The sequence below is a fragment of the Aythya fuligula genome, chromosome 3 (assembly GCF_009819795.1).
Source record: "Aythya fuligula isolate bAytFul2 chromosome 3, bAytFul2.pri, whole genome shotgun sequence".
Classification (NCBI taxonomy): domain Eukaryota; kingdom Metazoa; phylum Chordata; class Aves; order Anseriformes; family Anatidae; genus Aythya; species Aythya fuligula.
Genome location: NC_045561.1, coordinates 99,311,771 through 99,330,427, shown reverse-complemented (window position 1 = coordinate 99,330,427; position 18,657 = coordinate 99,311,771). Strand labels below are relative to the sequence as shown.

General features: G+C 33.3%; 1 protein-coding gene across 4 annotated transcripts in view; it reads right to left on the bottom strand.

The window, feature by feature from the left end:
* Positions 1-18,657, bottom strand: part of SNTG2 (syntrophin gamma 2) — a 241,631-nt gene that overhangs the window by 18,709 nt on the left and 204,265 nt on the right. For 3 of the 4 annotated variants that reach the window (XM_032184891.1, XM_032184893.1, XM_032184894.1), the window contains 2 exons: positions 18,127-18,369; positions 2,162-2,254 (listed from right to left, as the gene is read on the bottom strand). In XM_032184891.1, the coding sequence (XP_032040782.1) occupies positions 2,162-2,254; positions 18,127-18,369 (336 nt within the window). The remainder of the gene's footprint in view (positions 1-2,161; positions 2,255-18,126; positions 18,370-18,657) is intronic. The other variant, XM_032184892.1, reaches the window with a different exon arrangement.

Genomic DNA, 18,657 nt, shown 5'->3' with positions numbered 1-18,657 from the left:
AATGGTATCTCTGTGATGGGCCCCAAATGGTATATCTGAATGAGTTAAGTCCATGATGACCATAGAATAGACCATGTATGTAATGAAGCAATTATTTCAAACATGTTTGAGAATCCCCCAAAACTGTTCTATTGAAGAGTTTTCTAAAAGATGCATAAACTCCTAAGGAAAAGTTCTTGCCCTTTCTATTTTGTCATTTGTAATGTGGAAGGCCTCTTTAAATCCCTTTAAAGACTGTAGTAAATAACACTTTTTAATGAGTGCATGAACTGTTTGCCCCAAATTTGAGATCCACCTTAGAGCTGTAGGTCAGACCAGATGAATGTGCTTCATCTTAATAAGCCTGTATGAGTACCTGCTGTGCTTTAAGTGGATTTTTTTTTATTTTGCATCAATAGATGACCTTAATTTGAAGTTCATTGTCTAGACGAGAAAATATTTATTTTCAGCAAAATTTTTGTGTCCCTAATGAACTGCTAATTACTTGACCACTTCAACAAATTAGTCAGTCTTGGTAAGAAATATTCTAAAAAGACTGATTGTGTAGCAACACCGTCAACTTCAGACGACCATTATGGGCAGTATGAATGAACAGTGGAAGCTGCCCATTACTGCCTCACACAGGCTTGAGGATACAGAGCAGGTCCATCTCTCATAGGCATGAACAAGAAACATGCATGAACTCTCCAGAATTTACACAGTTTAACAACAGAATTAATATATCTAATGTTATTTTTTTCCCCTTTTAGGTAAGCATCAAAGGTTAATCAAAATCCTCCTCACTATATATATATATACACACCTATATACACCTATACAGTATATATAGTATAGAATATATATATATATATACACACACACCTATAAATGTATACCTTTGACATTGGGTCGAAGTCCTACCCTTTCTATAGGTAATACCTTGGTTCTACTGAACGCAGTAGGAATGAGATTTTAGTTATGACACATTTACTGATCTTTTGAAAAGGAGTGTCAATAGATTTTATTCTTTATTTTTTTAAAGGTGGGAGTACACTAAATCAACCTTCACATTTAAAAGAAACATCTTCCATAATCTAAACTAATGAGATGATTACCATCTCTACTTCCCCTGTGGCTACATGCAAAATGTGCTATGCAGAGCCTAATTTCAGAATGCAGTATCACCAAAGACAAAGTAGAATATGGAAACATATTTTCTGAATTATTACACTACTCATAGGACATGTAAGGCAACTAGTCTAAATTTTCAAATAATCATCTTGGTCATTATTTCACTGCATAGGGATCTCAATAAACTTGTATATTTTTGCCAAAATACCAAAAAAGCCAACACATGAAAACTAGGTAAGGTATCAATGTTTCAAAATGCAGTATCTTTCATCTTAATTTATAATAACTGATTAGCATATATTATAAAAATCATTTCGGTTTGGATTTGATCATATTTTACAGGACAGATTTTCTACTGTACAGCTCTATTAAGGTGGAAACATTTTTTTTTTATGTAAGTTTGCTTTTACTGGCAAATAAATTTATAAATTTAGTTAGAATCACTTCAAATTATATTTAAAATAGTAGAATTATAGATATGGTTTTGAAATTGGAATGTGCCATAAAGCATTCCCTATAGTCACTTTATATAGCCACTCAATTTTTCAAGGTAAGTGAATTTAATCATATAGATTGGCTTTAAAATGCATTTGCCCTTGTTCTGTTTAGTTTAGATATAGCCTAAATATCTTATGATGGAAGAATAATTCATTCTATCTGTAGCTTCAAAACAAATAGAACCAGGTGAAAGTTCAGTATTTTTCATAGCTGGTAATCTTTTCAAAATCTTGAAGTTTCTCTGTTACTAAGAAACCAAGTTCTCTGCTATATATAACCTTCTTTTTTATTGCTTGGAAAGGAAATTACTTTTTTTTATATCTTTCTCCAATATCTATCTTTACATGCTATGGCACAAGTAGATAATCCTTTTCTAGTCTCAAATTAGAGACTAGAAAAGCATTTTGGAGGTGCTTTAAAAATAAAAAGTACATTATATTTGAGGAAAAATACTCCACATCAATATAAATATATGGTTACTGATAACTTCAAGAACAGTAGAATAAAGCAGTTATGTTTTCTTTGTGTTTTGTTTCTTTTTTTTTCATCTTACCTTTGTTTTACTGTCAAAACAGGTAAATCCCAGAGCAAAGTCGACAGTGAAACATAGGGTATCGCCTTGCCAACTGCACATATATGTTTTAGACTGGGAAAAAACAAAACAAAACAAAACAAAAACAAAAACAACCACACATGAATTTTAGGAGAGCAACCATCATCTCAATTTATCACATAAAAATAATACTTCATATGATTTTGTGTGTGTGAGAAGACACTCATCTAGTAGCACTGGTACTTGCCTTATCGTATCTTAAAATTGTCAAAAATTTCTGACTAAGTTTGTATGAGATCTGTAAGCTAGAGATGAACTGGAGATCTTCTTTATATCAAATCACTCTTCTGCAAAATAAAGACAATGTTCTTGAAAGCCATTCCTTACCAAATGCAACAGAAAACAAAGTACAATCTGACTATTTTAAAGCTATTGGAGAACTGCATGGACCGCACCTATTAATGACTTCTCACGTCTTCTCCAGTAAATACGGGGGTAACACTGCCTAAATGTTTAATGATTGCAGTCTAATTATAAAAGAACTGTCTGTCTACTTGATCTCTCTGCTTGATGTAAAGTTTGAAGACAGTCTTTTACTTTGCAACGTCTTCGGTTGTAAACTTGGCTCACATGTCAGTGACACACCATGATGGTTCATATTGTTTAAAACAATTTAGCAATTACAATAAATAACTAGTACTCATTATTTAGCACTGCTACTTGTTAGATACATAGCCAGTGCTATATATATGCCAATTCTTCAATCTCCTTTCAATCTTCAATCTCCCTTAAGAGGGAGTACAAAAATTCTGTTTTATTAAAAAAACAACCAGCCAAAGAACCAACACACCAAGAAGTTTTTGTTTTAACTTCTGAAAAAAATTTACATCAAAAAATCAATTAATGCTCTTTGCGTGCATTTTTAAAGGCTTTGGTCTCTCCTAGATTCTGAACGTATGACAAAGTATGCTGCTGATGTAATATGACAGAACTTAATGATATTCACATTAAAGTAAATGGCAAAAAGCCCACTGCCTTCATCATGAATAGAGGTCAGAATGTGCCTTGAGCCTTTCCTCACCTCACCTTACCAGCCATTTCATGATATATAAATACCCTCAGTCTTTATGATTTTTTTTTTCCCCCAAGGGAGCATTATTTTGCTCTCATTGATATTTCATAAATCACATTGTTGCCTTACCCTTAGACATTTGTTTGCTGGAATTTATTTATTTTTTTAACTGGATAGTTTCTTTAAATGCAGAAACATGGTATTAACACAAGAATTGCCTAAAGGAGATTGCAGGAAGTAATGAAATTGCTTAAGTTGAAAATTGTCCCATGAAGTTGTTCTTCAATTTTTTTTTTTTTTGCATAATCTAAAACTTCTGTTTTTAGTAACTGTGAAGTTTTCCTTATTCCACTACTTAAAGAAATATTTAGAGTTACACTGCAGTAAGAATTTCTGAGTTACAGACATGACATTTTGTAAAGGATTTTGAAAGGGCTGGGAATGAATTTCATTTATTAGTACAGACTAGTATTATAATCAACTGAACAATGACAGATGTAAATTATTTCTGAATAAACTATTCTGCTCATTAGTGTTCAAAGATCATATTATTTGGTATTAAAAAGATTTCAGTGATTGATAATCAATCAGAACACTTTTTAATTTAAATATTTATGTATATGCATTTAATATATTTAACTTAAATATTCCCACATTTTATTCAGTAATTGTAAAGTGGTATTAAGCATCAGTCTTAACTTATTCTCTTTTATTATCCAATTTAAATAGTTAAAAAGCTGGGCTCTGACTCACTAATGCAGTTTTGAAAATGTATTAAATTAGATTCCCCCCATGAGTAAACATCTAATTGCTCTGTCACACATGGTGATTATTAAAATGAACTATTTACAAATAATTAGCCCAAACTATTTTACAAATATTAAATATTTGCAAATAATGGAACTGGTTTAGAAATGATTTGCAGGCAAATACTAAAGGCAAACAGATTATGCTGCATTTTCAGTGTGATAACCATTACAAATAAGGTTTGTACTTAACCAAAAAATAATAATAATAAAAAAATAAAATAACGTTTTCTTTATAACAGAAGTAGTTTGAGTTTTGCCATATAAGAGAGATAACGGCAGGTATTAAATTTAAAAACCTGCCTCTGGCATTTGCTCATTGACTCTGAACAGGTTCTCAGATAGCTCTAATAAGGACCCCTATCCCCACTTATTCACACTAGTACAAAGCACTATCCTTTCTAATTCTTGTCTTTGGAATAAGCTTCCCATATACTTGCAATTATGTGATCACCCTTGTTTTTCTACAGAAGTTGTTTACATAGAGGTTTAACAATAGAAATCTGATCTTAGCTGTCTTCAATGTAATTTTCCAAAAAAACATCTTAGTACATATCAGCCAGCTCTCTGCAGGTGTTCAACTTGAGAATTCACAGTTTAAGCACCAGTGAGGAAAAATATAGGTTATTTTAAGCAGTCTTCCTTACCAATTGGAAATGAGATTTTTCTTAGCTTAGGTCTAATACTGGTTTATCACAGAGCACTTAGGAATTGTAAATAGCTGAGAACTTACAAGGTATCAATTTAAATTTTGCATTACAATATTTTCCTATCATTAAGCTATACTCAAATAGTCACATTAATTTTCATTAATTTACACAGTTCATGTATATATGAAAGTTCAAAACTGTAGCAAATGTGGCATAGTGACAACATTTGGCTTACACTGCTCCAGAGTAGGTGTAAAGTTTTCCAGCTGTAATCTTGGTGTCTCTGATGGTAACTGATTATCATAAAAGCCAATGGTTACAGAGACTGGGAGTTTAAGCCTGATGAACTTTCTTTAGTAAAAAGAATTAAGCTATTAAAAACAAGGCATCACATCTGAACTGCACTGGGTCAGAAAACTGTAGTATATATCCCAGATCAATTACTTAATCTCTTCCAAGCACAGGTGAAGTGATCTGTAGAATAATCATTTGTAATGGAAGACAATTACAAAACTCTGTATCTTTTTTTTTTTCCTTTTTTTTTTTTTTTCTTTTTCCCCCAGGTATCAATATCATAATGCATATACGTGTAACTCATGAAAAGATCATTAAGTTGACAATACGACTGTCCAAATAAGGGAAGAATAGTGTTTATAACCCATTTGCCAAAGGAATTTGTTAGACTTCCTGTGCCTACTCAGAAACTGGGTGAAAGTGTGACAGCATCATGGTAACAACACACTGTAAATGTAGGCAACATCAAGCAATACTAACATTATTATGCACTAATTAGCATTATCTCACATGCTGGTATTACCAGGTTTGAGCAGTCCTGAACACACATGCTCTCTGCCTACATCTTGTCCATGCCTTCAGACTGGGTCCTCTTCACCAGCAGCTCATGTGGAAATGAGCAAGCCTCTCTGTTCCAGCAGCAGTAGGGGAAGGCTAAAAGCTTTTCCTTCTAGATGATGAAATTCCCACTTGTCCTCAGCAAATCACTAATATAAAGCCAAGCCCTTGCCTTTACATAAACTGCAACTGAGATTCTTAGAGGGGAGTAAGAAGAGTGGGTAGTGTTTCTGTGGGAGGTAGTCCTGATCAGACAGTCCTGGAAGCTAAATGATGGGAAAAGAGATCCTGTGCTTAGGGGCAGGAGGTGTCAGAGAGAGTAAGTACCCTTTTAATGCAGCCGTCAGAACAAAATGAAGTCCCTATGTTTATCCCAGGGCAAGACTCCAGCCCTGTAAGGAGGTCGCATCTGGACAGCTGTTCATCTTTCATCTCCCAGCTACAAAACTTTTCACACATACACCCCACTGCATGACAATACAGTTAACTAATTTTCTGATGCTTGGGAAGCTTAGCACTTTTTTTTCCTTTTTTTTTTTTTTAATTTTTTTTTCTGTCCACATCACCAGAGAGTCAATTAGTATCTTCCACGACTACACACACATCCTGGAATCTGCAGGAGGTAATTAGCACTGAAGGCTTGGGTCAATTATCTCTTAATAGGAAAAACAGAAAAACTTCTCTAATGCTTATCTTCCATCAGTTTTTAAAGCACGGAGGGAACAGAGGACAAGTTGCTCCAGTACTCCAAAACAAAGACTGGTGTAGCATTCTGTGTAACAATGAGCAGAGACTTTTAAAATACATTCAAGGACGGGCCAATTCATTTCAAAGCTGGCTATTATGATAAACAGTCACAATGACTGTTTCCCTTGGAAAGAGGGAATGTGTTTGTGAACAGATCTGGTAACTCAACACGACGGGCTTTAAATTCCATTCGTATGTGTCAGGTTCCTAAGTAAAAAGGTAAGGAAGTGCTAAAAACAGAGAACAAATTCAGAGGAAAAGACAAGACGGTCTTTCTTATTTCCACTCAGACAAGGGTGCAGAGGAATATGCCTCAAATTTCTGTACAGTGAGACACAGAGATGGGGACACAAACAGAATGAGGGATCAGTTCGTGTGTAGGCACTGGCCTATGACATGGTTGGAATGAGGCCACATTGGAGTACTGCATCCAGTTCTGTGCTCCCCAGTACAAGAAGGATAGAAGTATTGGAGCAAATCCAAAGGAGGGTTATGAAGATGATGAGAGGACTGGAGCACCTGTTGTACGGTGACAGGCTGAGAGCACTGGACCTGTTTAGCCTGGAAAACAGAAGACTGAAGGGAGATCTCATCCATGTGTATAAATATCTGAGGGGAGGGTGTCGAGAGGATGGAGCCAGTCTCTTTTCAGTTGTGCTCAGTGACAGAACAAGAGGCAACAGGCACAAACTGAAGCACAGGAGTTCCTGGCTGAATATGAGAGGGCACTTCTTTACTGTGAGAGTGACAGAGCACTGGGACAGGTTGCCCAGAGAGGTTGTGGAGTCTTCTTCTCTGGAGATATTCAAAACCCGCCTGGACGCCATCCCGTGCAATGTGCTCTAGGTGATTCTGCTTGGCAGGGGGGTTGAACTAGATGGTCTCCAGAGGTCCTTTCCAACCTCATCCATTCTGTGATTCTGTGAATTAGAGACTTGGCAGGTAATAGGTACCATTGCAGCTGAGCCATAGCTGTTTGTGAAGGAGAAGCAAGGAAGAAGCAAGGAAGAAGCAAGGAAGAAGCAAGGAACTCTCCTCTTCTTGAGTTGTCTTCTGTGTAAAGGGGTCCTTGACCACACAGAGCCATAGTATAAAGCAAGAAGGAAGTAAGTATACCTGCCAGATCTGAGGCCATCTAATTTCAGCACAAGCATTTGGCTCTCCTGCCTAACCTGAAGCCATAGGTCATTTGGGTTGCTTCGGGGACTACAGTCCAAATGCTTGTAAATAAATCTGTACATGCAAAATATTTTTGTGGTTGCTGGAATATGAGCTTATTAAAATGCCTTTGCTGAATGCCCTAATGCCTTTGAAATGCCCTAATCTGTCTACATTCTGTCATAGGTGTCCAGTGTAGCACCTCTGGACATTTCCATAACATTCAACCTTTTAATATTTCTCTGACTTGGGACTGGATTCTGTTCCCAGATTGCCCAAGTGACATAGGGGTTCCATTTTTTTGTGTCTTTAAAATAGCAACTACTAATAACGACTGCTGGTTGGGATGCTGTGTTCGTAGATCATCAAAAATGTTTCATAGTAAAAAAAAAATAAATTCATATAATTTTCTAAAGAATCAGGGTGATCAGTTCAGACAGCATTCCTTTTCCTAAGATTTCACTTATTTCCTTGGCAAATAAAATTTCCTACGAACAACTGAGATTCAGTGACAATGCTCATGTAAGGACAAGGGTAAGAAAAATTATATATCATATATTCCTTTCAATGGAGTTTATTTTTATGACTTTAGTGTTGTTGTTTCTAACGCCCAATCAAGTTTACAATTTCAAAATTTCAGCTGAAACCTGGCTATATTTTGGTTATTTTTTGTCTTGAATGAAGAGAAGCTCAGTTCTGCATTAACTACTGTTGTTTGCTATACCATTCATTCATACTCAATATATTCACTCATTCTGGACTAAGTTATGTTCAATTAAGCAGGAATTCTGGTGTTCTTTATCAGCCAAAATACATGAAAAAACTACACAGTCTTCTATTATAATTGCATACAAATTTGGCATGTATGTTATTTTGCTTATTTATTTTCCAAAAAAAACCCAAAACAATTGGAAAGTAGACAATATCATTACACTTTATTGCTTAAATTTTGTATTTCCCCTACTGTTCTGTCAACTACTTTATAGATGTATATAAGAATTTGCACTAAGATGGTCTGTAAATGTTCATTACATGTGAGTGGGAACACAGACACCGTTTCTCAGTATAGTCATGTTGTACAGTTCAAAACATACTTATTTTATAAAAATAAATAACAAAAATAACCAGACAGCAAAGATCTGGGCAAGAACCATATCCATATGCATAGAGTATACATATTGCATACATTTCTTATTATTCATTTAAAGTTTAAAATGTGCTATGCTTCTGTGTAGAAATAAAACATTATCAGTAACTGTGAAAATATTAATAAAATTTTTACTTTGCTTAGAGCTAGGTAGTATTTGCATTCAAATTAAATTAGCATTATTTTATTAATCTAATTATTTTTTATATTATCAACATCTATTGTTTTCCAGAGACAAGCCATCCCAATTACAATATAGAATAGAATGTAGAATAAACAATACAATTGATGAGAACAGTTCTATCACATTCAGTTAAAACTCCAGATACTATAAAACAACTATCATCACCTGGTTCTGATCTTTTTCATTTTTTATAATTAAATGCCAGCTGATATATATAGAAAACAATAACAAGAATTTATGCATTTAGCTTGGTTTATTTAGTGATGATCCAAAATCTGACAGATTTAATGGAAAAATTCTTTTTAGCTCCTCAGTACTTGTCTGTTATTAAATGTCCAAAAAACCCACAGAGTATTAATGATCAGCCATAATCAAACTAAGAAGTTTTCCATACTAAAGGTGTTGACTTTTCAGCAAAGCCCATCATCTCATACAGACTAGGAAGTGAGCTGTGTACAGATGTTGAGGAGGGCCAAATTCTAACAGCCTGAAGTGATTTCTTTGTCATACTGTATTAAATTGGAGAGTAAGGTAGTAATTGAATTTAATTGTAAAGAGATTTCCCTAGAAATCAATTACTGGCCAACATATCAATCTTATTAACAGAAGACTCCTGTGTTACCAATTTGAACTGATAACATTTTAATATCTTCCAAATATCACTGGTATTTGTTTTTCCCTGTATATGAGAGCAAATACCAATTTATATTACATTTAACATTTTCTTTAGTCTTTCTGTCAGTATGGATATCTGGAGAGAGCATAAAAGCAAACAGTTATTATCGTTGTACTGAGAAATAAATCACAGGCCACATACAGAAAGTGTATTAGGAGACAGAGAATTAAAACCCTTAATTCTGAAGACAGAGTGAAAAATCATCAACAGCATTTTTGTACAGCAGTACCTGTGATGAACAGAAATGCTATTTAAACTCTGAAATTCCCAAAGTAGTTTAATTTAAAATATATGTAATTTGGCTTTCTAGAAAACCTCTGATACTCCATTTGGAAAGATAAAAAAAAAATAATAATTAAAGGAAAAAAAGCCAAAAATTTAAAAGATAAAATATACAGTACATTTAAAATATGAAATACATTGAAAATATTCTCACTCTGAATCCACAAGACATGAGAAAATAAAATGACAATGAAATCTGAAATTCATCAAAAGCACAAAAGTTTTCAGAAATTTCATGTATAACAGACCTTTGAAGCTTGGGTGTATTCTTGCCCTACATAACTTCGCAAAAGGATCAATGCAATAATTTATTTGTGTGCATGAATGAGCACTATCCTGATTTAAAAATGTGTCAGATCCACTCATTTGGCCATGCCTTTAAGGAATTTATCATGTCACAATTAAAATTTACAGAAATGTGATAATTATTGATAGATAAATTTAAAACCTCTTTATTAAAATATAAACCTGGTTAAAAGCATTCTTGTAAAACAAAAACATTCCTACAATTTCTGGAATTAATGCTATGGGAGTAACTGCATCAAATGCCTTAGCATGATTTTAAACTTTTTTTCTTGGTTTGCTGAGTATTAGTAGAAATGAGTACAGTGTCTTGTAAAAGACAGCGTTCTGATCTGATGATTTCAAGAAGACATTATACCTTTTTTGGTTGTTGTTTTAAACACAGATGCATACATGTGGTTTAGCATATATGTATGCAAGACACACTAGCACTAATTGCAAGATTTTTCTAAGGACTCAGATAATGGCTTATTATACTTTCAACAAACTTCAAATAAAGCTTCTGTTGATTTTAGTAGAAGCAGTGCTTTAGAAACAAACAAACAACAACAACAAAAAGAAAACACCTATGTTTAATACATTCACATTTTTTACTGGAACTCTCATTGGACAGGAGAAAGAAGCAAAAGACAAAAGAAGACTTGCTACATCCTCTGCTGAGCAGGCAGGTTGTGGCTTATATTGGTTGTAGGGAGAGGCAGTGTGAGAAATGTGGGTAGGAGGACAAAATCAGAGCCCAGTGGCTTATTGGTTGTCCTCTTCTAGCAGTGAGATTTCAAAATATGTTCTTAAACCTTGGCTTATGTCAGAACAGATTGTGCTTCCTCATCTGAGGAAGAACCATTTTCTGGTTTTGTAGTAACTGATTTTTCCACAAGAAAAAAAAAATACAACTATGAATTAAATACCCATAAATTGTCCCACATATATTTTTACATACCTGAAGCACATTCACAGTCATAGTAATCAGGCTGGCACCATTCATTTCAGTGGAAATCTACTTCAGCAAAGGCACTGACTTGTTTTTGAGACAGTTCTTTATTACATAATAAAGTATTTTTCTGGTGATTTATAAACACCTGAATTTATAAAATGCTACTGATTTTGCTGTTCAGAAAAGATTTTAATTAGAAGTATCAACACGAGACATTACCAATTCAATTCCAGAACAACTAAGCAGTTCAAGTGTTCATTACCAGAACAATATTCAGATCAATGATGCTTAGATAGGGATTTTTTTTTTCACCTGATTCTAACAAAGAAATCATAGGTAGAGAACAATAGAGAACACCAACTTTTGAAAACAGAAAGTAAGATATCAAAATGCTAAGGTTACATTTCTCTATAAATTTGAAATTCCATTAGAGTAACTTTACACTTTGAATTCTTTCATCCTTATTCAAGTCTATAACAGTCTAATCTGGAAAACAGTAACAAAATTAGACTCAAAACACATCATTGTTATCTAAATCTTTGCATTTATAAATAAATATAAATATGTTAAAATACAAGCAAGACTTTGGATTTAGTCTTTCCATATCTGTAATTTTAAGAACATATTATTTTCAGAAATGTTGGTGTATCTTCATGAAAATCAACATTTCATATTAATCATGTTTAAAATACAGAATATGTTAACAAGATTTTTTTCACTATCATTGTAAATTACTAAATTCTTATTGGAAAAAATGCAAGAGAATTTATCCGCTGTCTGAATTGCTCAATTATTAATCATTTTTACAAATATATTTACAATTAATCCGTATAGTTCTCAGCATATTTCTTTGGGGGTTGGAGAATTGTTTGTGTGTTTCATTAGTGTGAAAATGAATTTGAAACTAATAGCATTTCTAAAGATGACCAATTAAAAGCTTTCTGTACATAATGAAAACAATCTAAAACTTAATTGTATAATTAAAGCACTCAGTTTACTGAGTGCTTCTTGTAACAAACTCATAAGTATCTTTTAATGATCCTATAAATCTAACCTAATCTAACTGCTTTTTATTATCTTACCTAAATTTAAGAAGGATATTCAGTTTATTTTTTAGTTTGTTTCAAAAATAAGAATGAGGTATCTTCTGAAATTATTAATATGGTGGCATTTCCAGTATTTAAGGTATTCCTATATATGTCTGATGCTTTGTCATCAGAATATAAAATTGAGATAGCATTGCCAGCTGTATTTAACATTTTTGTATTTAAAATAAGTTATTTGGAGCTTAGAAGTATTACATTCTAAACAATCTTGTTTTACTCATCCTCTCAGTTGACCATAAATAATTAATACATTCACAAGCTGGAAATGACAATTATTTATTTTCAGGCTGCCTAATTTCTGCCTTTTTTTTTTTTTTTCCCCCATTGAAGTGGACTTCTCTTGCACAGTCTCAGAAGATGATCTAGACTATCCTAATTCCCAAATTTTCCTAGATACAATCAGTGTGTGTTTTGACCACAAAGTTTCTGAGACATCCGGTTTTCTAAGCATCTCAGAAATTAGGTAGTCAGAAGAGCCAGATTAGTTGTGATACCAGGATGAGTAGAAAGATACTTCACCTGTGCCCAAGTCCCAGTGGGAACACAGTCTCTGAGATCTATTCTGATTACATCTAACTTGTGTTGTAATAAGATCAAATTAAAACACCATTTAAGAATGACAAAGAAAGACCCAGGAACTAAACTTCTTTTAGGATGCTTGGATCCAAACACCACAAACTTCCTTTTCTTCATTTTTCTCTAAATCCAAAATTGTCAATCATCAGACTTGTACATTTTACTCTACTAAATACCTTCAGATGGGGCTGTTTTCACACTTCTGTGCAGCTTGGTCACTATACAGCAGAAATGAGAGGACTCCAAATCACTGACCAGTGCACTCCACTGTTCACACTTGTAGTTGCTTCCTTAATGTTCACCTCTATGTATAAACTGCTTTATAATGCTAGGTTGCTAAAATATTATTTGCCTTAGAAGCAATAAAAGATTATTGCAGAACCCAACTTGAAGCACGTGTACTAAATGTGGTGCTGACCACATTTTAAGGGTCCACATTTTAGGTATTTTTTAAAAACACTTGGCATGCATAGTGAATTTCAGTTGTTTTCTTTTCTTATGAAACTATCAGTCTACTTGGTAAAATGTATATACTATGTGTATACTATGTGTATACTTTTCTACTATTCTTGTTGTGCAACATATAATCTCATCTGGATCTTGGGCCATTTGGAATAAAATCTTTTGTCCATAAAATAATGTCAACTGGCATTCCAATACATCTTCAGTTATATTACTTCAGACTAAAAATATTGTCCTGGTTTAATAACAGAGTAGTTATTATATAATATACTAATAATATACTTATTACATTCTGACCCAGGTGTTGGTCCTGTGAGATTTTTATTTTGAATAGAAATAATAAGACCTAAACAACAACAACAACAAAATTGAAAATATATGTATAGGCTAAGATATATATATCATAATAAAACAAAACTAGGTGCAAGACTGTATTGCTGTTCAGTAGAAAAAAAAATGTTTAGAAGTTGTTTAGAAGCCTTTGACTTAAAGGAATTTCAATGGGAGTTTACTGTTATCTCCAGTAGGCTGAGAATAACCCCCCAAATATATAAATCAATTTTGTGTCTTTCTGGAGCTGCTCCAAATATGGAATATACTTTATTCCTTTACTTCATTATTAATTCATTTAATTTGATGAAAATGTAGTTTTTTAAAATGTCAGTGTAGTTATTTATTTATTAACTTTTCAAAAAATTAGCACATCCAGAAGGTTAGGTAGTAGTGTCTTCCTACAGTGAATTCATATAGTCACTATTATATTGATTTCATATAGTCACTATTATATTGATATTAAATACAATATAGTCAGTTGACTATATATGCACCTGAAGGTAAATTCTGAGAGATACTGCTCTCCTGAAAAGATTACTGAAATCAGTTCTGTATATTTTCAATTAGTTCTAGTGAAATGCCCTTTCAGAGCATTTTTAACACAAATACGCATGAAAAATTAAGTAATAGTCCAGAACAAACAGCATGTAGTTTGCAGGAATGATGAGACTGCACAGACTAATTTCTTTACTTTTATGCAATAAACAATATTACTTTTATACAATAAACAGTATCTGTTTCATGGAAGACAACTTGGATTAGAAATGAATTAAAACTGCAGAACGGATGAAATTTAAGAAAAGTTAATACAAGGAAATTTGAAAAGATGAATAGAAGAGAGGATAAAAAAAAGTACCCACAACCAGCAACAAAATCAGAGGTAGGCCATCAAGCAAAAAAGCGAAGATAAACAAAGCTGAAGAAAATAATTGTGTAAACAATTTCTTTAAAATAATTACAGGATTTTGTCGTTTGGTTGGTTTCCTCTTGCTTTAATCATCAATAAAGTGGTTTTAGACTTGTCAGGCATTTCATGTAGATCGTCTTGAATAACATACATGTACAGTGTATAGAGGAAAATTTTAAAATCTGACGTAGGAAGCTCACAAACTAAGGATGCTGTGATATATGTTACTTTCATGCCTGTCATCTTTCATAACTGTGCAACACTGCTCATGTTCACAGATTGGCAGGACAGAGTAATATTGAAAAGAAATTTATTGTTGCTTACAAAACAGAAAAGGAATTAACTAACCGCATTTGTTTTAAATATTGCTTTATTTTTTTTAGGAATATTAATCATGGTGTATTAACAGAAAACCAGTTTTGAAAATAAAATGAAAGCTTCATATGGGAATCCTATAGAAATAATGCCCTGGGCTTGAATGCACAATTATTCCTAATAATCATTGTTGCAGTTAGTCAGGAACAGACATAATCAGCAACCAATTCTGCATCGCAATGAGCCAGTCTGGCTTACATGTTCAGCATCAAGAATCTCATTATGAAGAATTGTTTGTTGCTAACTCTTAGGAAAATAAATAAATGTTAAAAATGCATATAAAAAAGATAAAACAGCCAGGGAAGTTGTTAATAATTAAATGTTAATGAGAATACAAAGGGTGAAAAAAAAAGGATACTTGTTTTGTACATTCATGCTCACACAGTTTTTGGATTTCCAATCATGATTCACATGACATGAATTTAAGTGAAATATGATTACATTGTTCATGAAAAATGATTGGTGTCTTGTTATTTTTAAAGTATTTTCCTGACAGGAAGAATTTATTTCATTCCAGAAACTGAATTTCACTCCTCGTGTGTCTCTTATCTCATTCATATCCCTGTCCTCAACAAATACCTATTTTATTTTGACTTCCAGAATTTGTCTGTCAATGGAAAGAAATTGTCTAGAAGTAATTACCTTTTTGCACAGAAAGTATGCATTCAGCAAAACCTCTCAACTATTCTATTATGAATGGTTAGAGATCAACATCTGACCGATTTTAATTTTTTTTTTTGTCCAAGAAAAGTAAATGCTTTCACGAAACTAGGTTAGCCAGCACTATGGGACAGCACTTGCAGCATCTGCAACACAGCTGGAAGGGAAAATTTACTTTCATGTTTAAAGTTTCTAGATGAATGATGAGAGTATGTAACTGTGCCTCCTCACTATAAATCAACTGCAGGTTTTTCAGAGATGCTGCAGTGGATAATTTTACCTTTAGCAAGCCAGTACTAAGGGTCAAAGAATTAGTAAGAATAAAAGTAAGAGTAATTTAGAGTTTTGTGGTAGGATCATGTCTGTAAACATTTGCAGCTTGAAATAGGGTTTTAGGATACCTGAAATGTAAATGATGTTGTGAGGGGAATTTCTTCCTTCCCTACCACATTCTTCCCATCATTTAAAACTGGTAACATTTTCAGAAGAAATGTATAACAAATCACAGTTTTGAACATACCATTGCACCTTAACATTGTTTCTCTTAGACTGTGTAAGGACAGAATTTTCTCAGAACTACTATTCTTATAAAAATACCATAGCCAAAGAACAGGTACAGGATATGGTTAACAACAGCTCTGACAAAGACAAGACTCTAATGGCCATTGAAAGAAAATAGAAGGAAGCCAAGTTTAAATACGAATGGCTGAAATGACACAATCCCGTAGCTGAAATGGCTGAAATGATATCCAACCACACCCCAAACACTTATGAATAAAAATGAATTTCCTGCTGCAATTATGTTTTTTATTCTTTTTTTTTTTTTTTTTTTTTTTATGGACAATCTAACCTATAGGTTACAGCTTTTAATCTTCTGAGTACTGAAAAGTTAATTCTTTTTCTATGGCTTGGAATAATCTATGCAACATTAAATTGCATAAATATATATGCAATTTAAGAATGCATATCATTCATGCTGCCGTTGATATCTATCTGAAAACCAGGGCATGCAAGCAGTATTCATGTTTTGAAGGAAGACTTTGCACTGCTTAAGAATGACCACACCACTTTTCAGCCTAGTGACACAGCAGTTTTCAGCAAACTTTTATGCATACAACTGAAAATTAAAACGATAATAGACATGGAGACTTAAGCATTGAAATCAGGATTTTAATAGAATGCCTCTCCTGGAGGTTTCAGATAGGTTAAACCAATGATGGAAGAAATATTAATGGTGTTTATGGATATTGGTCTAGCAGTTTGTTGGATTGAAAAGACAAAAGGTCATTGCATAAGCAAAAGAACATCTCTTAATTTAAAGTTTGTTAGCGTGCAACATAACAAGAAGTTTTGAGTTTCAGCAATAAACTCTTCAGAAAAAATCGGTTACAGAACAAGTTGATATCCACCCTTATTGCACTTAATTCTAAAGAAATATTATCTGCTTTTTATATGATAAATAGGATAATTGAATGGTTGGTCAAACAGATGCACCATAATTTCTTGAAGAATTTATGTGAGAAAATATTTTATGTATACTCAGTTAGCATTATGATTCCCTCCCTGACATGCACGATTTTTCAGGAAGAATCCTTTTATTTATTTTTTTATTTTTATTTTTTCTGAAGAACTGCATTCCTTCTCAGAGGTGCAGGAGCAACAGCATCACCATTACAAAATCATTTTTGTCACCCCGTCAGTTCAAAGAGACAACTAGAATTGTTCTATGCGAGCGCCTGCAAACCTCCTTAGTATCCCAGAGACCTGGAAATTTAGAAGAGCTGATTCAACAGCTACTCTAAGACTCCTGTTCCTCGCATGTTGTGTTAATGCAGTGCTGTGATCCATTGTTCCTGCTAGTGCAAACATCTTTAGGAGGTCCTTGTCAATCAGCACATGCCAGATCAAGCTTGCATTTGCACTATGTAAATATGTTTATCATTAGAGAAGGCCTATACTTTTAATCCATATATTCCCATACCACTGAACCAGTTCACTTGGATCCACATGTACAGCAAACAACTTTTTTATGTAACAATACAGAGTTGCTTTAGTCTACAACTTAACTAAAAATCCATAGATGTTCTCTGTCCTCATGTCACAAAATATCTTCTTTAGAACAACATATTTACTTTAGGATGATTACATTCATTCTCTGATCTCACTGATCTAATCACGCTGATTCTAATGGGAACTTAGACACCACAATGTTAACAGACACATATTTAGACATCTATACTAGAGACCCTAACCTTAAACACCAAACCATTTAATGGGAAGTGCATCCTCAGGTCTAATGAAATAATTGGCTTGAGAGAATTTTACTAACCAGGAGAAACTGGTAATCTGTTGTTTAATATACAGAATTTAAGATTTAATACAACAAACTTTCCTCTTTTACTCTGATTCTTCCAATTCTTCCAGTGTTAACATAGTCAGCCCCAGTTTTCAATTAACAATGTAAAAGCAAAATATTTCTGTTTTTGAAAATAGAACCATCATGTAAAACAAATGTACCTTATGTGAGGTTTATGAAAATGTTCAATGTAGTCTACAAAATCTCCACGAAAATGTTTTTCAGTGACAAAATGTATCAATTTCCAGTTTTATGTAATCACGGTCAACTATACTCACAGATTGTTATTACATAGGCATACTAGGCATACTATCTAAAGATTTGTTATACTTCTTTTACTGATGAAATGGCTCCAGGATTTAAATTATTCATTACTTACCCCAGTTCTTTGAACTTCCAAGAAAATTGCTCTTTGAAATGATTTCTCCCACACTGCCAACTCGCTGCATAGCTCTACATTGAAATAATGACTCTTGCCATGTCCAACCATAACACTGAAACAATATGGCCTGTGGTCTTCAAGATCAAAGTCCTGATGAATACCTAAATACAAGTTTGCTTGTAGCCAGCAATCATCAGCAAGCCAGAGCTGAAAGACATGTTTCAGTATGTGATTCTTCATCTAGCAAAAACAAACAGTTAAAGCAACATTGTCTTCTGTAAGTGATGGGTACTTGGATATGTTACATCATTACGTTAATAATTATCTTGAAGAAATATTCTGAGAATTAAGCAACACTGGCAAAGTCAATTTCTCTCACTGCTTCTTATTCACCTTACCTTGTATCATGTAATCTAAGCTACTTCTGTAGTTCAGAATTACTGTCAAAGTTGTACAAGCAATGCATACATAATTTAAAAGGAATTTGTAGCAATATGTTCTTTACACTGAAGAGGAAGGGAATTCCTA